At 39.9% G+C, this 27,559-nt stretch overlaps 3 protein-coding genes across 3 annotated transcripts; 1 reads left to right on the top strand and 2 right to left on the bottom strand.

Annotated features, from left to right (window-relative positions):
• Positions 1-2,274: 2,274 nt before the first annotated feature.
• On the bottom strand, positions 2,275-8,626 carry LOC108089621 (homeobox protein Hmx). The gene is made up of 5 exons (XM_017187983.2): positions 8,134-8,626; positions 6,264-6,590; positions 5,113-5,253; positions 4,366-4,952; positions 2,275-3,781 (listed from the first exon to the last, which is right to left on the bottom strand). Exons 1-5 carry the CDS (start codon positions 8,264-8,266, stop codon positions 2,966-2,968), a joined length of 2,004 nt encoding a protein of 667 aa, XP_017043472.1. The 5' UTR covers positions 8,267-8,626; the 3' UTR covers positions 2,275-2,965.
• Positions 8,627-12,872: 4,246 nt separating this feature from the next.
• LOC108089548 (protein odr-4 homolog) lies at positions 12,873-15,771 on the top strand. The gene is made up of 5 exons (XM_017187884.1): positions 12,873-13,053; positions 13,142-13,316; positions 13,869-13,959; positions 14,028-14,153; positions 14,508-15,771. The coding sequence occupies exons 1-5, from the start codon at positions 12,961-12,963 to the stop codon at positions 15,499-15,501; spliced, it is 1,479 nt and encodes a 492-aa protein (XP_017043373.1). The 5' UTR covers positions 12,873-12,960; the 3' UTR covers positions 15,502-15,771.
• LOC108089546 lies at positions 15,687-27,425 on the bottom strand. Its single transcript, XM_017187883.1, has 8 exons — positions 27,149-27,425; positions 22,028-22,202; positions 19,892-20,190; positions 18,100-19,080; positions 17,393-17,868; positions 17,208-17,322; positions 16,775-16,991; positions 15,687-16,712 (listed from the first exon to the last, which is right to left on the bottom strand). Exons 2-8 carry the CDS (start codon positions 22,091-22,093, stop codon positions 16,473-16,475), a joined length of 2,394 nt encoding a protein of 797 aa, XP_017043372.1. The 5' UTR covers positions 22,094-22,202; positions 27,149-27,425; the 3' UTR covers positions 15,687-16,472.
• Between the last annotated feature and the right edge of the window lie 134 nt (positions 27,426-27,559).

Genomic DNA, 27,559 nt, shown 5'->3' with positions numbered 1-27,559 from the left:
GACTTTACCAATCCTTCACAGAGCTCCTCTAGTATTTGGCTTAGGTTCGTGACTATATGGAACCATTAGGATATGTAATTGCAGATCCTTTAACCCGTGGGCCCGTGCGACTTAATTGCTTTTGCGTGTTTGATTGCCGGGGAGGGGACTTTGCTGCCCAGGCGACCCTTGTATTTGACGTATTTGTTTTTGTAAGCCGTAAACGTAATGGCGGCATAACGACACCCATTCCCATTCACAATCGGGGAATAAATTCGCCAGCGTCTGGCTCTGGTTAACTCGCATTTGCATCGGCCGACTCACAAAAAAAAGGGGGAAGGGCCTCGGACAACATTGTTGTCATATTAGTAAACGTAACTAACTTTAGTTATTGCTGGTGTTGCGACTTCGCACGTTTATGGTCCATTTAGAAGTATGCGATGGCGATGTTGCGCCGGCTCGCCAACCGATTTATCACCGACTCCTTGCCTGAGAAGTCTTGAAGATACAGATACACAGAAAAATAAACGGTAAATTCATCAAAATAAATGTATAATGTATCATGTAAAAATTTAACACTTTTAAATGTAAATAAATGTAAAATAAATAAATAATGTAAGTGTAAATAAATAAAAAAGTTATTAAAGATCTCTTCAAGAACATTGAATTATATAAACGTAAATAAATTATATGATGTATATATTATATATTTTTTCTGGTAATTAATTATTAATTAAAAATAATTCTTCTTCATTATATTTTATAATTAGATATTTAATAATTCAACTATAATTGCTATGATTTTTCTGTGTGACTTAAAGCTGGCGTTGGATCCTTGGTAAAGTTCATCGATTTCCGCCAACCCAAACAATAAAAACTGCTCATAGCCAACAGCGGGCCACAAACATTTGGCAACAAAGTTGCAGGACAATCTGCAGGATGAGGGACTCATCAAGTGGCCAACTGATCAGCTCGCCGAGGATGGTGGATGCTGGATGGAAACGAGCTGGAGATGCTGGATCGTAAAAATGTTTGACTGCGATTATATGGCGCTCATGAGAGCGCCACTTTGCCCTGGTCCATCAAACCGATGGATGCATCCTCCTCTAAAACCCTTTAAACAAAAAAGAAGTGAAAAACATTGATGGAATCCCCAGGGCTTGAAATCAAATTTTACTACACTAAACGAATCCAGTGAATAAGCGTGAACTCCGGTTGAACAAACACCCAAAAAAAAAGATGTTTTTTTTTTTTTTTTTTGGCTGACCCACCGACTGTATAAATATCGTATAATGTATAATTTATGGGCGCGAGGTGAAAATATTTTCAATAGAAGGTGATTTAAATTTATTAAAGGAATGCTCACGAGCAGCTCCGCACTAAATTAGAATAAGTCGACGATGTTGAGGGGTTGGGGGCCAGCCATTTGCTCATAAAGAGCCAAGCAAATTGAATTTGTGGACACCGTCACCCGATGCCCGATGCTGGGATCCCGATCCCCAAACACCCAAACCCAAACCCAAGTCGAATCCCAAACCAAATCCCGATTGGAGCTGTAAGTATCGACACGAAAGAGCTCCACGCTCGGCTTATCAGATGCGAAGGCACCGAAGAGACTCATTTAAATCTCGACCAGGCCGAAGAAATAAAGACGCACATCCACATCCACATCGCACTTCCATCCACCCGGTTTCCAACCTAAAAAAGTCAACGATCCGATCCGATCCGATTCGATTCCGATCCGAATCCAAGCCTGCAAGCTCGCCTTTTGTTAACACCATAATTTACATTGATTTATGTGCTTAGTTGGCTCGGCATTTTTAATCGGTCAGCGGAGTAGTATAGTACCCCTTCCCAAATACAATCCAATACTATACCATCTTCTCTCATACCATCTCTTATAGTTTGTCCCCACTGTTTTGTGTGTGTGCGAGCGACGCGGCTTCATTTGGTTATAATTAAAATGTCGATGTTATCTACCAGATTTGGACATATTGGCCATTACGTTCGAAATTTAAGCGATTTCTATGCGCGTATTTTGGTCTTTGATTTCGTTTTCGATTTGCCTGCGTTCGCTCACACAATGAATATTGATTGTATTAATATTTAATAACGTTTTAAGAAGCTTTCGAGTGTTAAATGCTTATTTATGTGTTTTGTGTGTGCGTCTCTCTGTGTTTCTTCTATATTCGAATGGATAATTATGCGTGAAATCGAACGTATAAATTGTATTTGTTGTCAAATCAAAGCAGCAGAAACAATTTCCTTCTTTATTTCTTCGTAAAAGTCAAACAATTTAGGATTATTTCTTGCACTTTTTTATTGGTTTCTCACTCACTGGGAGGTTGGTTGCCTTTCGATTTGAGCCAAAAACACTTAGCCTACGAAATATCAGTTCAAATGCAACCAAAAGACTCTTCATAAATAAATTGGCTTAATGGCTAGGATAAAACTATATCATTTAGATTTATATTTATATTTATATTGCATATGCTATAGCCTTAAATGGTGATGAGGTAAGTCGGCAGCCGGCGAATGAACAAGTACTATATAGTAATTATGCATAACTTGGGGGTATACTCGTACAATAGGTAGGTGCATTAAAAAAAAATGGGACAAGCGTGTTCGTACATATAGTATTAGTTACAATTTCAGCTAATCTTAGGCTGCTGCTGCTGTTGCTGCTATAGTTTGTTGTTGTTTTTAGTTGTTGTTATTATAGTTTTTCTTTTTTTTTTCAACGACCCCGAACCGCAGCCAAGTAGGTGAGCAGCATTTTAACTTTGGTTTTTCGATTTGTTTGCCCACGATGTAGTCAGCTTCTCGTGTTTCAGTCCAGACCAATCTCCACCTGGTTGTAGTTGCCGCTGCAGTTGCAATTTCATCAGTAGTAGTTGTTATTACTACTACTAGTTGTTGTTGTTGTTAGTGGCTGTCAATCACAGAGGCGCGCACAACTCAAGTTTTCAATTAGAGATCCGCCGCCTTAGCGGTGGTCATGCTTTAGGAACTGCAAGCTGCCCGGCGCATCGGAGGATGACAGTCGGGCCAACTTTGCCGGCGACTCGATTTCACCATCGGAATCGTCGTGCACGTTGATCTCCTCATCCGAGTCGGATGACGAGTTGTCCACCGTTGTCACGGTTGAGCCGCCCGCAAGTCCTGTTCCCTCGCCACTCGATGAGGTTAATCCACCGCCGCCGCCGGAGGAGGAGGAGTAATGCAACCTGGAACGCTGCTCCTCGGCCACCGTTAACGAAGCAGCCACTGCATATTGTCGAGCCAATCCCAGAAAGGCAGCCGCCGATGGAGAGCTCACCAGACTCCTGAAGGCACTCCTTTCTCCACCCATTGAAAGATGACTTGCCGCAGGATTGCATCCTGTGGGAGAAAGTTGCTGCTGCTGATGTTGCTGCTGCTGCTGTTGTTGCTGCTGCTGCTGCTGTTGCTGCTGGTGGTAGTGACTCAGGAGTTGCAGGGCCGCCGGGTGAGTGGGCAGGTGCAGGGGATGGTGGTGATGGTGGCCACCGGGGGGTCCGTGCAGTGGATGCAGCATCACCGAAGGCGGCGGAGCCTGTGGCGAGTGATCCCCGCAGAGGGGCAGCGGTTGCTGTGGAGGCGGCACCGCAGCCACTGGAGCGGAGGTGGAGGCACTACTGTGGTTACTGGGCGTGGGCGAACTGGCCGGTGCATCATTGGACTGCTGGGAGTGCAGGGGATTGGCGGGACTCGAGCGCTGGCGCTTCAGGAGATTCATGCGCTGGTGGCGACGCCATTTCGCCCGCCGATTCGAAAACCAAACCTGAGGGAAAATAACGAAAAAGAATTTATAAGAAAATGTATTACAATACAGTGGCATTCCAAAATGTTATAAAACATTTGTTTTAGTAAAATAACATTAAAAAAAATGTTTTTACTATCGAAAGAAATATGTAAACCTTTAAAGTGTCGAATAAACAGAAGAATCCACTGTCACATTAATACAAATTATCAATAAGTGGTGAAAACCTTAAAATGTTTCAAAATCAAGCACTCTTTCTGGATTCTAATTTTTTGGTAAGGATAAATGTGTTAATTATGATAAATTAATATATTTAGCTTGAAAATGTTTTTTTAAAATTTATATTTTATAGGTTACAACATTTTATTATTTTCATTATTATACAAAATAAACCACTGTTTTCAAAGCAAAATAATCTTCAAAACCCTCTACTTTTCTTTTTAGATATTTATCTATTTAGCTTAACAATTTGTTAACAGCTTTGCAAAACATTCTCGTGGTATTATTTTTTAAATACTAATGGAAATGGCTAAAATTAAATCTTAAGGATGTTATAGAACCCCTTTCTATAATACTGTTTAAAGATAATTGTCCACCCAACTCACCTGCACTCTCGCCTCGCTCAAACTGGTGCGACTGGAGAGCCTCTCCCTGGTGCTGACACACGGATAGTGGCTCTTGTCGAACTCCTTCTCCAGCTCCTCCAGCTGCTCCGGACTGAAGGTGGTCCTGTTCCGCCTGAACTTTGGCTCATCGTCGTCATCCAGATAGTCGGAATCGATGTGCCTGTTCTCATCCGCAGATTCCAAGGTGTCATGGCTGCCAGAACCTGGAGAGATCGCCCGATTGGTGGATCCACCACCAGCTGCACCACCGCCCATCAAGTGCGCCGAGCTTAATGAACCACAATTGGCAGGTGGAACCGCACTGGCGGCACTGGGCGGCAGATTGGCGAGCGTGGGAGCGGCCACGGACCACAGGGCGGATGGAGGCGGCGGCGGAGGAACCCCCTGGCCACCAGGGACATTCCCGGCCGGATGCCAGGTGAAGCTGCCATAAGGATGAGGAGGGGGCGGGTAGAGCCCGTAGGCGGCGGTGCGGGCAAACTCGGTGGCCACCCGCTCGGCGGCGCGGTTGCGCAGGATGCGATTGATGCTGCTCACCGACGGAGCGGTGGCATTCGTGCAGACACCTGCAAGGCGGGATTACGCAATTACCAACCAGATTCGCAGTACGAGATTAAAGCTAAAAAGGCGCACCGCCAATCAATCTGGCTGCGATTTCCCCTCCCCCCACTCCGGATTTCCCTCCCCACGGATTAGCTGCAATTATCTGGAGCATCAGTCACTCACCTTCGGAGATGAGGCGTTCGCGTATCTCCCAGGCGAAGATCGTCGGATTCTCGCGCTTGTACTGCTCGATCTTGGATACGACTGTCGGCGTGGCCACCTTCGGCTTTGAGCCACCAATTAAGCCCGGTGGTCGCAGCGAGCCTGCAAAAATCAGTGCAAAAGCGGGGGAAAATTATGAGACAATCGATTTATGACTGTGCGATCGCGATTTTGGCAATCCATCTGTTCTGTGGGCTGGCAGCCTGGATTATCCCTTGTCTTTAATATCTTTATCTGGTGGCCTCATCAACATGAAGTGTTGCGAAAAAAATGAGTAAGGGAAGCAATGCCTCACTGGGTACATGCACTGAGAAAAAAGCAACTATGTTTGATAGAAATTATCATAATTCCTTAAAAGAAATTGTCTTTTCAACTATTGCATATGGTAAGTACTATTTTAATACATAAATGAATTTTTAGATATTTTCAGGAATTAAAACAAATGAAATTAAATCATTTAAAAAAGATTGCAAACCTATATAACTTCTTATAGTCAAAACATTTCCTAATTTGTTCAAGCTTTTAATTTTATAACCGTTTGTTTATTTTTTTAATTCTAAACGAGAATAAACTGGTTCAAAAGAATTAATTAAAAGCATTTAAAGACTATAAAAAAGTGTTTTATATTATCATTATTTAAAAGTGCATTGTAGCTATGTTAACCTGCTATAAAAAATCACTTATGAAAATGTATTTACACGTTAAACAACTTTTTAAATTCATCTTACATTTGTATAATGATTTGGTAATATTTTTTTCCAGTGCAAGGATAGCACGCACCAACCACCACTAATACAAGCCAGCCCATGAATAAGCCGCATTTTGATTAATGAGCCAGCCGCGTTTTGGCCACCGCCAGCCAGCCAGGAGTTTATGCAATTTTAAGTGGCCAAATTACACGGCTGCGCACACCAGTGAGGGACACGAGTGAGTAAGGAGGGTAGGCTCGCCAGGATAATAACATGTTTATCATAAAAATTAGCAAACAAATCGAGAACAAAGTGCCTATTAGTTATCTGATGGCGGAACGAAACGAAACCCTCCCCTCTCTCTTCCATATCTTTTCATCTTTCTGTTTGTATATAGAGTCGTATTTGGGGTTCCTAACTCACCTAGCAACTTAGAGACAGCTCCCTGCTGGGTGAGCATGTGTTGGGCGATGTCGTAGCCACGCAGTCCTCCAAACCGCGAGAATTCCAGGAGGCGATGCTGCGACATCAGACTGTTGAGGGTGCTCCCCGTGGCTCCCGCGGCTCCCGTTGGAATGCCAGAGGCGCCGCCGCCGCCAAAGCCGGATGCTATTTGCACAGATGTGGGCGATGTGGATACCGCTCCCGTTCCCGCTCCCGCTCCCGCTCCACCGCCGCCGGATCCCGCTCCCGCCGCCGCTGCCGCTGCTGCTGCTGCTGCTGCCGCTGCTGCCACGGATGCCGCCGCAACTGCAATTGAAACGAAACGAAACGAATTGAATGATAATTGGCCATTGTCATTATATTGTGGCTTTAGCTGTATCGGCCACAATGGTTAATTATGATAAATTAACCGTTAATTGTGTTGACTGAACCGAAATGACTGATGGGTTTTACGAGCCGTATTATTCCTCTCTATTCCCCTAACAAACACCAATGACACGATCCAATACGATCTGAACCGATCACAATCGTTTCGATTCGACAAAATGGTGGCGACACGCAAACCGGCAGATTTATCAAGCTAATTGAAACGACGGGGCATCAGTACAAAAGGCGAAAATTAAAATATGTACTCAACTGGCTAAAAAACGACTGTGTATTACGTTAATTCGACAGAATATTGTATTTGCTTTCGCTTAAAAAACCTACATATATCATTCGGCTTGGGCAACTCGTCGCTCAAATTGTCAATTAGCGTTTTAAATGCGCGTTTCACTTTTGTTGTTTGTCAAGTAAATATTTTTTAAAAAATACGCTCACCTCCCAGTCCTCCCTAACTGAATATACTTATATATATATATGTATATATATGTGGCTCATAATCAATTGTGCCGCTCATCAAATGAGAACCAGTTTTGTTTGCTTTCGTCTATGGGCTTGAAAGGTGAAAAGCAAGGAAATGGGATTGCCAGTTGAGCCACGCACTTGTTATTACGACATGCGTAACGGTTTTTGTTTAATTTAATTATGTATTTAAACCCGCAGAATAAATATCGATTGCTCTTCAGATGTGTCACTTCGAGAACAAGCCATATTGTTTAACAATGACTAAATGCAATTGGCAGAAATATAACTTTATCCTTAATAAAGGAAATTTAAAAAGCATGTTCCTAAATATCCAAACCATTTTTCAACATATTAAAAACATTGCTGATCGGGTTTGAGCTGTTAATTTTCACACTCGTTATAAATTTTTGACATTTATATTTGCAACAAAAATCAGTTACAGAATATTGCTTCACGGCTTAAAGGTTATAATTATAAACATCTGTAAATTATATACATGTGTAAGTACAAATCGGAGGACTTTTCATAGTATATTTTCTTGTACAATGTCTGATAAATTCTTTACAATTTTTTTCTATTATTCATTAAAATTTCACCATACTCAATCAATTAAATAAAATTAGTTACATTGTTAAAAAAAAATAGCTTTATTCAATTTAGTTTTTTTTTTTGATTATAACTTGATTTCCCTTTTAGTTTTTCAAAACAGATTATAAAAAGATATAGATTTTGGTAATGGCTTAAAAATTTTATGTCGTTTAACACAAATTATTAAATTTCCAACACAGAAATTCTTTTTCATGTTTTAATAGAGTTTACCCTAATTTTGAAGGATTAAACCAAAACTTAAAGCGGAAGGTTCGAACTTGATGGCTGTCGAGATTGTGTTAGACATGAAATATTACACCTTTGACCTCTTTTTCTGTATACTTTCTTTCGGTTGCCCAACATATTTGGTGACATTCAAGCCAAGCTTTGCCGTCGGCTAATTACGACCACTTACCACTGGAAGCGTGCGGGGCCAGCGATGTGATGCGTTGGGGATGGGGCTCCATTTTCCAGTGCGCGGCCGAGAGGCCAGAATTAGCGACAGTTAGCGAGCCAAGGTCACGGTTTAAAGTCGGCTCAATCAACATGTCTAAGAATCGCTCTAATCAATTTCTCCTTATTTATTGTTATTTTATTTTTTTTTTAGTGGGTATTATTTTTCCAGCAAGTGGAGCACAAAACAGTCACAATCACAGTCACAGATGTCGTACATCCAAGGCAGAAGTATCGATTATAGAGAACGCGAGCTCAAGCGGAAACGGAAATGGAAACGCAATGCGGTCAATTGGATTCATAGCGTGCTGCTCACTCACACAAATACACACACGAAAGCCAATCCCGGCAGAAACAGTTAGAAAACGTTCCTGGTGTTTTTTTTTTTTGGTTACTTTTTCAGAATTTCTTCCGAACACTGCGCTCCGTTGAAACGTTGTTCACGCGAAAGCTGCTCTCAGCACAATGAGCGCTTGAATTTCACCTGGCTGCCGGGTCAATCCACTCCACTCGAACCGTTTCACTCGGCGGTTGAGTGATTTTGAAAATGGCAACCGGTTTTCGAGTATCGCACGTTCATAATGGCGGCCATTGAGGAAGCTCGCTCTCTCTCGCTCTTGCATGCGAGAGCGGGACAACTATATTGACACGCTGCGCGCACACAAATCAAACAATTATAAACTCGTTGTATAAACACTGGCAAGAAGAAGAGGAGGTGTGAAAGAGAGGGAGAGAGTTGGGGAAGAAGCAACAACAAGAAGAAGAGCTAAAAGAAAAAGTGCAAGAGTTGGGGAACCCTCGATTTTTCATTACAACAAATCAACTTTGAACAACGGGCGTTAGAAGTCAAGCTATGGGTGCATTTAACTCCTAATGCACCATTGTAATTAATGGAATTTGCTTTGCAGTTTAAATTGTAACATTTGAGATCATTTAATTTCTTACATTTTGTGCTGATTGATGAATCTAATTTTTTGGTTCATTAGTTCTAGACCATGGCCCCGATAAGTAGGCACTTTCAAATTCCATTTTCTGATAACGATTTCCTTCCTTAAAAAAGAAATTAAATTTTTGGAATCTGCATACTAACAAAAAGTTCTCAAAAATGCACTTATTTTATTAAAAAAAAAACTTTAAATGGAATGTCAGTTCGTCGAATTTATAATCTCCCAATTTATTTATATTGAAAAAGAATTATTCTTTTCTTAATATTTTTAATTAAAGAAGACTACAATAATAGAATTCTATCTGAACTCACCTAGCATTCCTTTAAAATTGTAATTTTTTATATTTAATTTTATGATGTAACATTATACTTTTTTTTTAATTTACACAAGTTTAAATTTGTACTAGTTTTAGATAAATTTATTTTATTGTTTCTTACTCAAACATTTACATTAATTCATTAGTGAATTACTGCTTCTTAAAAATTATGCATTTAGTTTGAACTAGTATAGTTTTGAAGAACCAAAAAGGAATGAGCTATCCAATTATTTATTAGTTTTTCAATTGAATTGGATGCTCTATGGTATTACTGAATCTTACGACAAACTGAAAGTAAAGTTCAGCGAGGAGGCCAAATTGCATCCAAGCATCGAAATCCGCAACCAGACCGAGCGAACTTGAATCAGAACATTGGATGCAATCGCATGCGTGGCCGGAGCGTTTGCCATTCAGGTTTGTTCTGCCAGGTTAGGTCGTTGTCTCTCGTGCGTGATGGATGATTGATGCGCTGCCTGGGCAAGGCAATCCGATGTGAATCGAAACTGCAACTAAACTACACATGGCGTGATCGGCGAGCCACACAGAACAGGGTCCAAATGGCAGAGTGGCCTGCACAGAAGCCAAATTGCATCAAAGCCCACGAATTGAGTGGCTCCCGGCGCTGCAGGATCGAGAAGCTGAAAGCTGAAAGCCGAGTTAAAAAGCAATTACCTGAATTGATTCCCCAGTCCGGAAATCTGGATGTGAAACGTTATGCCTGGCAAAAAAAAAAAACTCACCTGGCGATAATGAGATGTCTCACTAAGCTGATCAGAGGCTGCCTTTGTATTTATTTGTCTGTTCGAATGCAAAGTGCACAATGCGCCAGAGACTCGTACATATAATATCTGTTTCTCCGATTTGTGAAAGGCAAATCATGAATGAACGCTGCTGACGATGACGTTCGAGTGCCCTCATGCCAGAGATCCAGAGCAAACGCAAACAATCGAACAGGAATAATTTACTAAGTAAATAATATCTGGATACTGATCGCTGCACGTTGGAAAAATCATTAAATTCATTGCCATAAAGAAAATAAAAGCAGCAAAAACACTAAACTTTTTCAATAAGATTATACATGACTGAAATTTAACAACAGAGATTAATTACAGAAAAAGTCTAACACCAAAAAAATTAATACTAAATAAATAAATATAGGGGAGACCGGGGGGTCGTGAGACACGGGGGGTCGTGAGACGCGCTTACAGCCCTGAACTAAAAAGCGCGACATCTACCAGCTGACTGTGAAACTTCTTGCTTGTTTCCAATCTTCATTTCCACATCACAAATATTCCGCTCATGCCGATTCTTTATGTCTTCCCAAATGGCAACTCCAATTTTGTGATCGAAAGTTTTGTAGACCATTCGTTTTTGCTGTCTTTTCGCTTTGTTTTACAAGCTATTTGCGAGAGTGCATACATCCGAAACATTCCTTGGTGAGTAGCCTTTTGAAACACGGAACAAATTTTGCATAAACATTTAATGCGTCCGTAAAGCAGAAGCCATATTTAAAATATAGCTATTGGGGGGTCGTGAGACAACGTTCTCGGGGGGTTATGAGACATTCTATTACCGCGTCATCTAGGAACATAAAATTGTAATTTATAGCCTGATATAGTGTTTCTGTACACAAGTAAAACGTTTAATGATAATTTTGATATTTTTGATGGATTCAGTGTTTTTGATGATCGTTTTTTCTTTCTTTAGTCATCATGGTGCGTCATAAGTATAGTCAGACTGCCAAATCTGCGATTGATGTCAATGTTTTTGTGGCTGCTATAAAAGAGGTTGCTATCGAGAAAAAGCGGCTACGGTCCGTTGGTAGATCATATAATATATATATTATAATTGTATATATATAATTATTAAAGATTAAAATAAAAAATTTTGATAAAATTAAGCCATTTTCATTCTTATAAATTTGTGTCTCACAACCCCCCGAACATTGCGAAAATCCATAAAAAACAACTTTTGAGCAGGCTGGCAAAACTTGAAGGTCGAACTAAAATTTCAACTAATTATACTCTTGTCTGAGTGAAATTACACTGAACTATGATTAAAAAATTTGTACGGGTAGAAAAATGGCTTTTCTATTATATTTTTTGTCAAAAAACAAAACCCGTCTCAAAACCCCCCGGTCTCCCCTATATTATACAATTTTTCATAATCAAAAACAAACCATCTAAAAATAAATGGACGACGTTTTTTATAATCAAAAACAAACCATCCAAAAACGTTTCCCACATTTCCAGTAGGTAATTAGAAATTGGTTAGCATACAATTTTTAAAAAATTAGATTCAAGAAATCTGTAAATTTTTTGAACATTATTAATTAGATTTTTCCAGAGTGTAGGCCCTGCGAGTAGCGTGCGCCCTCGCCCCATCGAGTGGCACTTCAACAATCAAGCATTCACACAAGCAGATGGTCCGCAGCCGTTGGCCGTTGGCGACCACCTAAATGAAATTTCATTTACTTTTCGCCCGTCATCGCCGCCGCAATCGCAATCCGCTCCTCGAGAGATCCCCGACCATCCATCCATCTCCATCCAGAGTCCCGTCTCCGATTTGCTTATGCACACATTATCAACGAACGCCCGCCTTATTGAGTGTTTGTTTACCTAATTCGATTACCGATCGCGTCCGTTCGCTCCATAGTCCGGCGATCACTTGACCATTTGGGTGGCACCGATCCGTACTTATGGGGTCCGATCTTCGACCACATTTCGTGCGTAATCGCTCCACGGCAGCAGATGCACTGCTGCGGGATTCCGAGATGTAAATTAAGATTGAGTTGGAAATTGAGTTGGAGTTGGGCCCTAATTGAAGGAGTTACAAAGAGGGGCCTACATACTTTCATCGGTTTACAGCTGCAGAGGTAAATTAAGTTTTAATAGCTTCAATAAAGTAAATAAAGATTTAGGAAAATAAACACTTACGCTTTTAATCGAAATGTTAGAAAACGAAACCTGAGATTAGGTTTAACAACAACAATAACAATAATTTTATGAAGTGTTACGTAGAAAACATAAACAACCGCATAACCACATTAACTATCATATAATATAAACAAATGTAAAAAAGTCAAATGAAACCAGAATTAAAGATTCTTTGTTTTTGTTGGCAAAAATAAGTTTTGCGGTCTCAAGTTTTATTGTCGGATTTACAATCTTGGTTGTTAACTAATAACAACAAAGTTGAACCTATAATGACCTGATGCAAATAAGAAATTCCTCCCCATAAAAATTAATACAATCGCAGTTTTTCTTTAAATTGTAGTAAAGTTTTAAATAACATACGAAATTTATGGGACTGTTTTAAATTTACCGGTTTTCCTAGAGACGGACAATTTGTAAAAAAAAGAACACCGTTAAACATCGATAAGCTTACCTCCGCTATCGAAACGTTGCTGACTTTCCCCTAAATTTAGCCGCCCAGAAATACGGCCACACCAGCCCATACATTGATAAATTGGTCATTTTGGACCGAATTTAGTTAACATTAAATATAACGAAAACTCTAATCTAAGATGCGCACAGTGCTTTTGAGCAAAACCGATGAGCTGTACCTGGAGAAATGCGCACAGGAGAACCAGTTCTCGTACGGAATAATTGTGGGCCATGTAAGTCCTATTCGCCACGTAGATTTGTTTGGTTCCCCCGCTCAACTAAATCTGCATTTCCCCCTGTGCATCCGATTTGGGTTGCCAGCAAGCGGATCTCACCAAGAGCGTCGTGGTCCACCTGGCCAGGAACAACGAGGAGGATGCAGATCTGGAGGATCTCTCAGATGTGCGACTCACAATCTCGGACATTAACTCACAGGCGTTGGCTTCCCAGTGGCTGAGCGCCAGCAAAATGTGTCCCGGATCCTTTGACGTCATTGGTGGGTTTGCGTGCGGCCCCCGGAGTTTAATATGCCCAACCTTAATCTAGTAGAATGATAGCAAATATTATTTATTAGAAGATCTACTTAGCAGGATGTAGGGTGTGTCTCAGAAACAAAATGCAAAGAATTTATCGCTTACACACAAGAAAGCTCTTGGAGCTTCTTGTATGTTTTATAGCTGCAGACATTTTCCAAGTACTGAAATTAATAAGTAAATCTTTAAATGTATTATACATATTTTAAATTATTTGAACCAAACAAATGCAAAATTGTGTAAATTAAGACGCCATCTGTTAGAAATAATTCTGGTTTCCTACGAAACAGTGACTTAGTCAAATTTAAGAGAATAAGCAGAACAAGCAATTGAATGTTTTAACCTTACTTAAATTAACATTCCAACCCAGTTGCATGTTAATTAGGTTTCATTTAAAGTTTTTGTTAATTTATGCCTGCAATTCCTTTAAAAACAAGTGTGGCATTTTATATTACTTTCTGTTTTTTGCTTTTGACTGAAATTTTCACTTTCTTTTAATATTTATATATTTGCAGGTATTTTTGTATCATCAGTAAGATCCGATGTGGTCAATGAGCAGAGCTCCGAATTTAAGAATGCCAAAAAGCTGTTCTCAGACATCTACGAGTAAGTTCTTTAAATATTTATATGTATGTAGTTTAAAAAACAATTTGTATTGTTTTTCCTGCCTTTAGTTTACTATTAAAGAGCAGCAGCTCCTTTGGCGTCTACACCACCGATGTTGCTCAGACTGACTTCGTGTTCCTCTCGTACTCGCTGGCCGACAAGAAAGTGCTCTGCAAGAACTACAGCTATGGAAAGTGAGTATCGAAATCGTAACCCCTGATCACAGATACGGGTCTCACTGTGTATTCTTTCTTTCACCAAACGAATCGCTTACAATTTAAAACTAGACATTGCAAAAAAACGTACTTTACGGCAAACATAAAATGCATCATATGGTAACTAACATGTTGGAACTACTTTCATAACTTTATCTGTTTGATGTTCAATAATCACTTCCTTTGCTTTCCTTGCCCTTACGTTCCTTTTTTCTCGGAATGCATTTTATGTGTTAGTAAACCTTTAGGATTGTTAATGTTAATATGGTAGTTTGATTGTACTTAAGGTGTTTTATTTCACAAATATGTAAACCTATACCCTTCTTTTGACAGCGGAGGAACTTTCTCAAACATGGAATACAGGTTTGTGGACAAGCCCTTTGAATGGATTCAGCTAGAGTGCACCTACGACTTGGATGACGTGCTGCCCATTCTGGATGCATCGCGTCGCGTTAACATCGAAGATCAGTTCCAAAATATTATAGTATCAGTGCGCAAAAACCTTATAGTCAGTGAGGTGTTCCTGCAGAACGAGGTGGTGGAGGACACCATCGATCTGCAGGCTTATATTAAGAAGAAAAAGACAAAAGTGGATAAGCTGAAGCCCACATCTGCGAGTGGTGGAACGGCCTCGACAGCAAGCAACACCTCGGACTCCCTGCCCCACCTCGCCTCGGATAAAGCGATCGGAAGTGGCGATCCCATCCGGGCGAGCATCCTACTCCCGATGAAGTGCCAGCTGAGCAAACCGACGGACATCAAGGTTCGCGAATTCAATGGAACTCTGCGCATGAGCGGCATCATAGCCACAAAGATATTCTGTAGTCCTCGAAACAGTATAGCAGATGTGAAGCGTTTCCTGCGGGACGACGTGCTGCGTTCCCTGATCACACGTATTCAAGTCTACTGCGACGGCCTCACGGATCCCTATGTGACCAACGAAGCCTTGTACATCAGTGAGCCCCCGAGAAGGGTGTTCTTCAGCTTGCCTTCAGAGGGACACAGCTCTTCGGTCGGTGCAGTGGTCCAGTTCTCCGAATACTTATTCCGTGGCGAAGCTCCCACCGTGGTGGTAGCTCAGGCCAAGCAGATCCTGGACGTGGAACTGGACCCAGAAACCATATCTCTGGAGGCGGAAGGACTGCCGGATGACTCAAACTTCACAAAGGGAAATGCAGCCAACGATTGCACAGATGACTCCCGGATTTTACCCAGTTCGATGCCAAAACCAGAACTATCGCGAAGCCTCTACATGGTGGGAATCGCGGTGGCCCTGCTGGTTCTTCTAGCTTCTGTAGCCCTCCACTATATCCTGACCGATCAATAGGCAGCTGGGATGCCCGTCGATCTGCTGTTGGGGCCTCTTTGTCCAAACCACTCTTGTAGCTCTTTATACAAAAATGTTTTTATACAGATACATTATTCGCATGTGTGCCCACGCACTCACCTCTCTATTGTGATCGTTTGTTTTTATAATCCATTGTGTACTCGTAGTAGTAAAAAACGAAAGTGTATAGGGATCACGTTAAATAGTTTTATTGTGGAAGCAAAACTGTGCAGCATTTAACACCAATATAATAAACTAATAAGTAATGTACATATCTGTGAATCTTTGGTACGCTTATAAGGAAAGAATCTGTTCCTTATGTTTAAAATCGTTTTTTACATTTTAATGGGATTAGATCGGTTTAAGGCGTATATTATAGGTTGCACTTAGTCTGATATGCAGAAAGTTCGAACTATTTTTATTTACAGTTGATAGGCTTGTAACCTTTTATTTAGAGTTAGAGATTAAAATAAAGTCAAAAGTTAGCACATTAATTTGAATTACTAGTTTTTGAGGTTTTTTTCTCCAGATTTGTTGGTTTTTTAATCTCAGAGTTTTATTTAATTAACTTACAGGAGAATTCAATTATTTATTAAATATAAAATTTAACGAGTAACATAAATTTAGTTATTTACATTAGAAGATTATTTTAACATATTTAGGAAAACACAAATGCCTCCCCATCAAAAATACGACTTTCTATTAGTAGGTGCTTTTTTTTAGAAATTTAATTACATAAATATTTGCTTGTCTACAATTAAAATCGACTTTGTTCGAAATGACCATAGGGGATCCTTAGATTCTAGTTATCTAGCTTTAGGATCGTATAATGAGCACATAATGAATTGTGACATGGTGATCGAGCGAAGATTTCTCCCACGGATCGGACACTTAAAGTGTAAATTTGTTTTTCACAGCCTCTACAACTTGACGGACCCAAGTCCCCGACAACTTAAGTACCCACCGAGATGCTACTGCATCTTGCAGTTGCCATTGCAGTTAACCACCGACCACACCCAGTCCACGTAATTGGGCACCTTGGCGTAGATGCCGAACTTATTCCGCTGGCCACATCCGTCCCCAAATGAGGTGATGCCGAAGATGGTCCACGGGTGATTGGGTTTGGTGGTATCGCGACATAAGAGAGGACCTCCCGAATCCCCGGCACAAGTGTCGATGTGACCTTTTTTATGACCAGCGCAAAACATGTTCTGGAAAATAAAAATCAATTATAGATTGTTCATAGAATATTATTATATCCATGAATTAATACCTTAGTAATAGTGTAGTCATAGTAAACACTCCGACAGTTATTCATTGGTATTATAGGTACAGTGGCCTTGTGGAGCACATTGGTTCCAGCAGCATCTCGGTTGCGCCGCTTTCCCCATCCAATTATCGTGCAATCTACATTTTTGGGTAGCGCCTGGAAAGGCTGTGGCAGGCAGGAGTATCCAATATAAGTGGTGGCATTAATAGCTTTGGGTAACCTATAAGAACAAATTTTTAGAGGTTGAGATAAATATTTGGAATTCTTTGGTACCATTTATATATGTAAAACAAATTTCTTATCCTTAAAGCAAAAAACGTTTTAGGAATACAGTTCTTCTGCCAGCCATTTGATATAAAATCAGCATTATGCTGTTATTTTTTAAGAATTTTTGTAATGGTTTATTGAAGTATTATCTCTATAGATTATTACCCACCTGAGCAATGCCACATCGCTATCCACCGTACGCTTATCAAAATTGGGATGCGTAAAGCTCTTCATTACCCTCAGCTGAATCTCCGTACCATCCTCATAGTTAAGGTTGTGTTCACCTGAGAACAGAAATGGCAATAAGAATTATAATACTTTTGTTTCAATGATTGGATATTTCAATATTTTTACCTATCCGAACGTAGAGCACCTTCCGCACACAATGGGCGGCGGTTAGAATCCATCGTGGAGCAATGAGAGTACCTCCACAAAATGCTTCCTTGAATCGATTCAGGATGGCCACCTGCCACGGCCATTCGCCCTTCCTCGCCGCCCGTCCTCCGATGATCTTCAGCATGTTGGACATGCTCCTTCGACCAGTTCCACTGCGAACAATACCACACTGCAGTTTCAACGGAGTGTACTCCTTTCCGCGATAGCCCGTTCCCGTCATAATGTAGTTAAGGTCATTCATGGACACCTCCGGCTGCTCGGACTGCATCCTCCGCATGGCATTGGCCGGGGAATTGGACACGGGTCTCGTCTCGAAGGCGGGAGTCTTCTGAAACTGCGTCTGCAGCCACTGCTGGCAAAAACTGCCCTCCGTGTAGCAATATGCGATCTCCCGGAGAACCTCCCGCCCACACTGATCGTTGAGCCGGCATTTTCTGGGGGGAAGAGCAGATTTTATTAGCCTCGTAAATGTAAAAAAATACTTGATGAATTTTAATGGATACAAAATCAGATGTTGAGAATGCATTTCGCCTTTTTTTAAGAACAATACAATTTCTTTGATCTATTTTTGCAGGAATCATTAAAAATGGATTTATCATTAATTAAAATTTCCCAGAAAAAAAAATTAAAAAAGGAAATAATTAATAAAAATTCTGTTAACTTACTTATATCTCCTTGTGGTACACTTTGGCGAGCATTTTGACCATCGACTCCATTTGGAGTAGACCCTTCTTCTCCTGAGAACCAATCCATCCTTGGGAGGTTGCACCCAGCTGATATTTCGGAATTCGTTGTCTGATTCTTCGGAATCTGCATAGTTAGTATCAGGCTCCAGATCGAAATCCTCGTATTGGAACACGTCTCCCTCGACACTGCTCTCTTCCCCTAGATTTTTGGGCCTCAGTGACTTTCTTTCACCAAAGTCCACGAAGTCATCTTCACCAGAGTCCTCTTTTATGGGTTTTCTATAATGAGGCTTTTTACGATTTTGACGTCTTCTATGGCGATGATGCTTCAGTACAAAAAAGTCTCCCTGTTCATCGGAACTTATAAAGTCTTCATCAGGTTCAGGATAAGATTCAACCTCAGGTTCATCTTCTATATCCTCATCGCTGTATGTATCTTTACCATGATATCCCGGCAGATGACGAACCATCTCTTCGGATTTTGGTGGTGGAGTTGGGTGAGTTGGAGGGGGAGTAGGTGGATGAGATGGAGGGAGATAAGGGGGATGTGTTGATGGATAAGTTGGTGGATGAGTTGGAGGATAAGTTGGAGGATGAGTTGGTGGAGCTGGAGGAGGACTTGGAGGGTATGTGGGTGCATAAATAGGTGGATGAGTTGATGGATGAGTTGGTGGATAAGATGGGGGATAAGATGGTGTAGGAATTGCTGGGGATGTATAACCAGAAATCCGGTAATCCAGGGTCGGACCACTTGACGCCGCAGCCGCTGCATTTATGATTATCGAAGGAGGGGGTGGTGGAGGTGGTTGTGGTTGAGGTTGTGGCTGAGGTTGAGGTGGAGGTTGATATTGTGGTTGAGGTGGGGGTTGATATTGCGGTTGTGGCGGGATTCTCTCGTGGATATGGGTCTCTTCAAAAATCAACGGCTGCCTCCATTTCGTAGGAGGTGCAGGATGACAACTGTGAAAAAAAAAAATTTTTTTTTTTTTTTACAAATACCAAGTTTTCAGATCTATCTAAAATTTAAATATAAATTTTTGTTGTGTTCGAAAAATGATAATCAGTGAAATGGGAGACGTTTCCCAAATTAGAACTCGTTTTAAATAAACAAACTTAAAAAAATATGGGAAAACAAATTTCTTAATGTTTGTGCGAACTAATGCTAAAAATAGTCATTCTCGTAAATGCATATGTACTTTTTAGCTACACTTTGCGCTAAATTGATTTAAAAATAAGTCAATATACATAAACAATTTGAACTTTCTTGTCTGGTGCGCTCAAAAAAGCATTACCTAAAAAATGTAAGAAAAACAAAACTAAATGCACAAATAAATTCTGTTTATATTCACCAAAATACAAAATAATAAATAGGTTTTTGTTTGGAACATTTTTTTTACTAAGCCAAAACATTAATAAAAATGATTCCATAAAAAACAGGGTCAAACTGTTTATGGACCTATTAAGAATCATATCAGAGAAAATATTTCAATGCGAAGAACTTAATTTTTGGATTTTCCAGTTAATAAAATAAAACAACGAATAATTCAACTTTTATGGTTGTGGGAAAAATAAGTATATTTACAAGACCATCAAATTTTCAATTTTGTATGATCTTTTTTATGTTCTTGATTAAAAGTTCTACAGCTTGATCATTGAGTTATTTGTTTTAGTCGAAGGGCAAACCAGGCAGCACATGTTATTTAAATTTTATAGAAGACCTTATTTGTTAACAAAATAAATAAATTTTATACATAGATATAGATGTACTCACTGCCTACATTTGCTCTGCTCGACGTGCTTGGTGTGTCCGCACTTGCGCTTCACCTTGCAGAAGCGCTCTCGTCTTTTGACGCACTCCTCGTCGCAGGAGGACCACGGCGACCACCGGCTGAAGGGCTGCTGGTGGTTGAGCGACCTCCGTCGCCCACTCCATCGGTGGTGGTGCGGCATCCGCAGGCGGTGCACCCTCCTCCCATCCACCCAATGGGATTCGTGGTAGTGATGGTGGGTGGGTCGATGGTGACCCACTGCTTCCCAGATTTCCCTCTTCGCCTCGTGCACATGACCACTCTGAAAAGCGAAAATAATGGATAAAAGATATGAGATTGGGTTTTGGATTTCACCTTATATTATATTCAAGGGGTCGAGAGTGTGAAATGCGATCCGAGCCCTATGACTTTGGTCCTAAAAAGAGAACCGCCAGCTTCCCTGTTTTTCCTGCCTCAGTCGAGCAACCACCATAAATCAGACATGTCGCCGCTTTTTATTTGAAGTGTCATTGCACTCGACAGTTTCGTGTCTGCGTCTGCGATCGCATTGTTGATCCCCAAAGGAAAGTACGATGGTATACCATGGGATACCCAGCTCCAGTTCCAAATGCGACGCCAGGCGACGCGACGCCGCACTATAAATAACTCACGCTTTTCGCCGATCCGCCGGGATCCCTGCATCTCAGTTCCAGTCGCAGTCTAAAATAGGCTTCGACGTCTGTCGAGGACCGACCGATTGCCATATAGCCATATAACCTCTTCACCAACGCCCTACAGCTGCAAACAGCCCATAAAACTGGACATTTTCTGCCACATTACTGCATCTCTGCTCTGCACTGCCATTCGAAGAAGCTGAGTCAATCGTGGAAATGGGCCAAGTTTCACAAAGATAAAATGTGTTTTCCTAGAGCGCGATCATGAGCCATTTTGAGGCGAACGCAGCATTAGCTGATAAGTTCTTAATAGAATTCATAACTTTTATTCTAGCATAACAAATAAATAAAACAAATTAAAAAAGCAAACTGTACTGTCCAGATATTTAATAACTTGCGGGTTGAAAATTTCAGAAAATAAGATGGAGAAATAAATAAGAGTTGAGGATCTCTAATATTCTTAATTCGCATCTTACACATTGGTTTAATAAATAATACAACATGAAAATAATATCATATTTTTTGTAAAAGAAAAGACAAATGTATTTAATCTTAGACTTTTGCCAATATTTTACACATATTTTTTATTTTTTTTAAATGTTTTTTAAGTTATTATCTAAACTTAGATTTTTAATGGGAAACATTCAATTTATACAACAAATTAAAGATCCCATTTTAGTACCTGTTACCAAGGTACCTGTTTTTAAAGCCTATTTGACCTTAAGAAGAAATCCAAAATTAACGACATCTCCCAAAAAGTTTTATTAGTTCAATGACTCGCTCTAAAATCTTGGCGGTGTTTTTTCAACCCGAACTCGAACAACAAAGTAGTTCACTTATGCTGCTACCAAATTCTTTCACCCAATCATTTGAATTCTTGTAAAGATGTTTTGGCCAAAACAGGAAGCTATTAACAATCCAGCCAATCTGGATAATCAAGAGATCTGTTTTTCAGCCTATTAGTAAATTAATCGTGTCGCTGAATTATTTAAACGACCGGGTTTACAGCTTAAATTAGACGCATTAAGCAAACTAACACAATCGATGATTTAGAGCGCATTGGCGCACAAGCTTTGCATAATGAGGTGCCAATAAATCAGCCACTTTTCGATGCCTCAATTGAAATCAGACGTAGGTCATGGGCAAATCGGAAAAACCAAAAACCGAAAATGGAAAACCGAAACATTCCCATCAAATCATGCGGAAATACGAACCGCTCTGCACCTCAAGCTCAAGGAGAACTATATATCGTTCCGCAGCCGATTTCGTGCTTACCTCCGGATAACCCCCTCAACAATGGAAATACAAAAAGAAAAAAAAAACAAAATAAAAGAAATAAACGAGAGTGCGACTAATTTGGCCGAGGCAATTGACCTTGCATTCGTAAATAGTTCGCGGTTCCCAATCGAATTGCTTCGGGTTGACGTAATTTCAACGGATTCAACAAGTGGGTGGGCACTAAAATTAAAGTCCATGTACACTCACCTGAGTTTCGACCAGCAGCAGTTGTACCACTGTCAGGAATTCGAGTATCCAGCACACCACTTTCATGCTCAATTGCCTATAATATCGATGTCGTTTTGAAAACCGATCGGATCGGTAATACCGGCGTAACGAATCCGCGTATCCAAATCCAAATCCAAAGACCCTGACAAACGCACTGTAAATAGAAATAAAATGTGCGGTAAGCGGAATGATCGGACTGATAAATGTATTTGGGTGTTCCAGATTTAAAAACACAAGTAATGCCGTCTTGGTTTTAACCTTGAATTTATTGGGAATTCAATGTGTGTGATTACGTTCATTGAAGATTGCATTGCGTTAAGTTCAATAATAGGTCTATTATTTTGATGTTTACTAACAAATATAATATTTTTATAAAAAGTTTGTTTCATAAATTATTTTAATTGGATTTCAAAACACTTTAAGTATGTTATTTTATTCTTAATATTAAAAAAAAAAAACAATAAAAGCATAGTTCTAATTTTGAAAGTAGCTTCATCGTAATAAATCAAATTTAAGCTTTAATAATTTCTTGCAACAACTTAAAGTTATCCAGTTACAACAAATATGCTTTCTCGAGAGGATTACCCAACATAGCAACCATAAAGATTCCTCTTCACTGTTGGATGGCCTAATTAAATTATATAATACACCCACCAGCAGACGTACTTGAACCTGTACTTGTTTTATGCTTTTGAGTGGCTAATTTACCCTGACTAAGCGACTCATTTGCGTCAAACTAAAATCATCCAAAAACATAAAGAGTGCCCCCCACGCACTGCACAATTAAACGATGCCAATGCCGATGGTGAATATAGTGGAATATAGTGGATATAGTGGCTCTAGTGAATCTGGTGGATCTAGTGGATCTGTTGAATCTGTTGAATTCGTTCTCCCGATCTCCCTATCTCGGCGGCCGCCTTTTGCCAACTACAAAGCAAATATTTGAACTTGTCTGAGACCTTAGCCCAAAGCGATCAAAAGCGTGGGCAAAAAAAAAAAAAAAAAAAAAAAGTGAAATTAATTAGCTACATACCCGTACATGTAATTACAAACAGAAGAGATCTGGGAGAATGAAAATTGGAAACATAAAGATAAACTATGAGGTTTTTTTTTCATCGGGATGGCGAGTGCTTTTGATGCTATGCTTCTGCATAAGTGGGTTTTGTATGAAAGGTCTGTACTTATTCTTTTTTTCGTCTCGAACTGCACTGCGGAATTTTAAGTAGACCCAGAAGGAACACAAGTACTGGTACTTTGTACTTGCGTCAACACTGGATCTTGGCCATCACATCCAGATAGTCGGATGCCCAGACACCCAAGTATATATCCCCCAACCGACAATCATATAAGGTCAGATGAACCAAAGCCAGCTGCAAGTTGAATGCATCAGACGATCGATCCTCTCTCCCACATTCGCAATTCTGGTTATTCCAAAATGACCAAATTCGATACGGCCATCCTGACCAGGTTTCCCACAATTGGCCATTTATATTCCGCGCTAAATTCTCGGTGCAACAATAAGGCAAACAACACACAAAACACGAAACCCAATTCCCGGGTGTACCAATCACTCGATGTGATTTATTTACAATGTGAATCCAGCGCCCACTAAACAAACATGCGGATATATTCAATTTTATAAGCACAAAGTATTGAGAAACTCGCGATGCGTGAAGAATCTTTTCGCCGGTTTGATGGAAATAAAAATTCAACAAACAAAAAAAAAAACAAAAAACACTAGAAACTAGAAACTATTTTAACACACCTGACGACATATGATTTATACATTGAGGCGGACATTTCCCCACCAAATCTTTGCGACGAAAACCACTGGTAAACATAAATGATTTATAAAAGTTTCCCAGAATTATGTTTGAAGACATTTGAATTCCCAAGTTGATAAACCCAGAGTTTTGGCGCACATTACTTCTATAAATATATATGAAGAAATTACTTTTAGTTGCACTGAGCCAAAAGTGAAGAAAGTAAAAGTGAAATTAAGGTGGTATTAATATTGTGGGAATTTCAAAAACAATTTCTGTTTTAGTAAAGAAAGTAAAATCAATAGAAACCTTTAGGTTTTTTTTTTAAATTGAACGCTATTGTTTATCTTTTTTTAGTTTTTCTGGCTCTGAATCAAAATTTTAAGTCCCCTTTTTTTTATTTTGCAAAAAGGAAAAAACAGACTTCCTCTGATTTGTTTGCTTACAGATTTTTTAATTCCTTTTGTCTGATTGCTATCCAAACAACATTTATTTGGTATTGGTTTATGAAGTGATTTTTTATTTCCTCAATTTTTGCACGTTCTGTTTGTTCAAATAACCCAAAAATGTATATTTTTTCTGGTTTTTACCACCAATTTTTTACTGATATAGCATGCTCCGTTTGGAAAACTACTAAAATGTCCACCCCAGCGTTCAAACAAAATATTTATGTACATTTGTGTGTACTTCGAGCGACGCGGCTTCTTAATTTAGAATGCGATGCGTCCGCATAGCAAACAGAGCAGCAAACAGCAGCAACAACCTCCGTCTCCGGATTTCGTACCGCCTCCCCGAACCGCCTCCCTCGAACCGCTCCGTTCGGTGTAAACAAACCGCAGCAGCAGTGGGCCCCGCCCCCCACCGCCCACTCCCCGTACAGCTTTACCTTGACAAAGTGCGATTAAAAATCAAATATGACGGGGTCGAATCAGCCATAATTGCTTGACTTATAAATATCATAACATAACATACTATGTATTTCCCAGATGGCGGAGTATCCAGTGACCGGTTTATTGAATTCCTACAGGTGAGTAAGGGTACTTCTGGTTGTGTTTACCTATTCCTCAAATTGGGTGGATCGCCCACCCACCGTAAACCGCCAAACACCACCCACCACCCACCGTTCAATGCCCACGCCTGCTCGGCATGTGGTCGATCTATTTTTCCCATTTTTTTTATTTGCCACTAAATTGCTGCTGCGTAGACCGACGCGATTTTTTATGAATGAAAATGTACAAATTTGGATTTGCCCAGCCGCTTATCGAGAATTGAGTTCCCCACACGGAGAACAAATATACAAAAATATTAGGTGTCTTTTTATGGTTTATTAATGGGAAGTCTCGAAATTAATTTATGTACTTTGAATCTTAAAATGTGATTTAATGGTAACTTTAACAGATTAATATTAGAATATTTATTAAATAAAAAAAATACATATGTAAATGGGTTTGAATATTTAATTTAATTATAATCATATAAATAAAAATTAACCTTATAAAATACATATCAAAGTCATAACATTGAAGTTACGTGTGTAAATAACGAAATGACTAAGGCAGTTATCTTTTTGGTTTAACATTTATACTTGTTTTGAGAAATATTTAAATGTTTACAAGATAACACTTTTAACAAGTTAAGAGCAATATGCATAATATTTAGATAAGCTAAAGGTCGTGTAAATTATGATACTAATAATATGATAATGATTTGAATATGCAACTGAAATATTTACATCGTTTTTCTCTGTGCATTGGGTGGCTGATTTATTTTTTATAATACTAATAATATGTTAATAATTCCAATATGCAACCGAAATGTATATTTTTTCTCAGTGCATTGGGTGGCTGATTTATTTTTTGGCTTTTCGGCCGGCTAGCCACAATGTCTGGTATGGCCAATCAAATGTCGCTGTGTGTGTTGCATGTCCGCGGGCCCGTTTAACCAAATGCAATTTTAATGACGTGACCGGCTACTAAAAAAAAACCGAAATCGCTGCCTTCGGGTTGGCTGTCGTTGGCTTTTGTTTTTCCTATTTATCTGCCGACTCTCAGTGGGCAGTTCGTGGGCAGTATTGGGCATTTGGTATTGTCTACGGATTCGGTCTGGCTTTATTTATTAGTCAGCCTTTTGTAATCGGCTACGCATTAAATTCGTTCTGCGACATCAGCCACATGAGTATTAGCGGAAGTGTTGGAAATAAATCATGCTTCGCATCCACGCACACTGGGCCACAAATGCACAATTTATCGGCATCGATGGCATCGCAAAGACGCCGCCGAGATGATTCCTCCTCCCAAACACCCCACATCCCCACATCCCGGCATCCCTAGATCACCCAGCATCCGATCATCCGGGCATCCACATCCACATCCACGCATCCATGGATCCACTTCCCCACCGCACCACCAGGGCACCCAATTTTCCACAGATGAATTAAATGCATTTTAAACACATATGCAACAACAGATGGGGGCAACCAAATGTGATATCATTTTGATAAAAAATCATTTATAGCAAAAAAATATAAAAAACTAACACTTTGCAATTAAGAATTCATAAGCCAACCCAAATGATAATTTCCACTTTTGATCTTATAATATAAAAGTTTCAACATAATTGCATTCCGGATTATAAAGCAATTTAATTATGTCAACACTATCTTTCGATTAGAATACAAACATCAATGCACAAAAATATTCTACTGAACTATACACGCAATCTGATTTGGGTTTTCCAGAATATAAAATATGCTTTTGCTTTTAAAATTCCTATATAAATATCACACTGAAATTATTTATTTGAACGACAACGAAATATTTCAACCACAAAATATCTTTTTCAAAACTAAAATGTTCCAAAAAGACAAATTCCGACCACCCAATTAATTATCAGGAAACAGAATTTTTCATGGGAACACTATTATTCTGATACAATCTGTTGGGTATCACTCAAATGATTCATTTTCTCTTTTTTAGATAATGATGATCCAAAAATATATCAATTTTTTGCAGCACACTGCTACTATTTTGACTGCAGCTGTGAAATGGCATGCGTGCAGATCGAAATACATCTGCGTTCTTGGTTGCGTTCTATGTGCGTATGTTTTCATGAATGAAACATTTTTTATTCCATTTATCACTTGGCACCATGTCTCCTTCAGCTGCACTTCGATTAGCGACTTGGGAGCATTTTTGGGGGTACAACAACAAAAACCCCATAAACCGAGGCACTTTGCATGCGAACACGGATAAACAGGCCCATATACATTTGGCTTTTATGACTTTAATATTGAACTGTCAACCGTTTAGCGTTTAGCTTTAGTTTACACAACGATTACCTGACGACTCGCACTTCTTGTCGCGATCGAAGTTGTTGATTCGAAAAAGTGTTTCAAATGCCGTTTCGCGCACACATATTGGAGCAATTTTTATTTTTACATTGGAGAACCAGAGACGCACAGAAGCATAAACCACGTCGGATGTGTCGCCTCGCAAACTCCACTGCGCGCTGGCAACAACGTAAACAACCAACCGATTCTGTGCTATCCTCCGCTATATCCGTTCCGTACCGATCTCCGATCCGACCAATCCGTTCCGATCCGATCCAACCGACGTCTTCTCGAGAACTGAGGAGACTGAGCGCAACGCCAACGCTCCGCGGCGAGCTGAAAAAACGTCGCGTTTGCCGTTGACTTTTTCCACACACATGTTGCCGAGCACAGTGGACTGGAACCGGGTGAAAAACGTAC

The sequence above is a fragment of the Drosophila ficusphila genome, unplaced genomic scaffold (genome assembly GCF_018152265.1).
Source record: "Drosophila ficusphila isolate 14025-0441.05 unplaced genomic scaffold, ASM1815226v1 contig_286, whole genome shotgun sequence".
Classification (NCBI taxonomy): Eukaryota; Metazoa; Arthropoda; class Insecta; order Diptera; family Drosophilidae; genus Drosophila; species Drosophila ficusphila.
The sequence above is the reverse complement of the archived record's forward strand: the minus strand, read 5'-3'. Positions and strand labels throughout refer to the sequence as shown.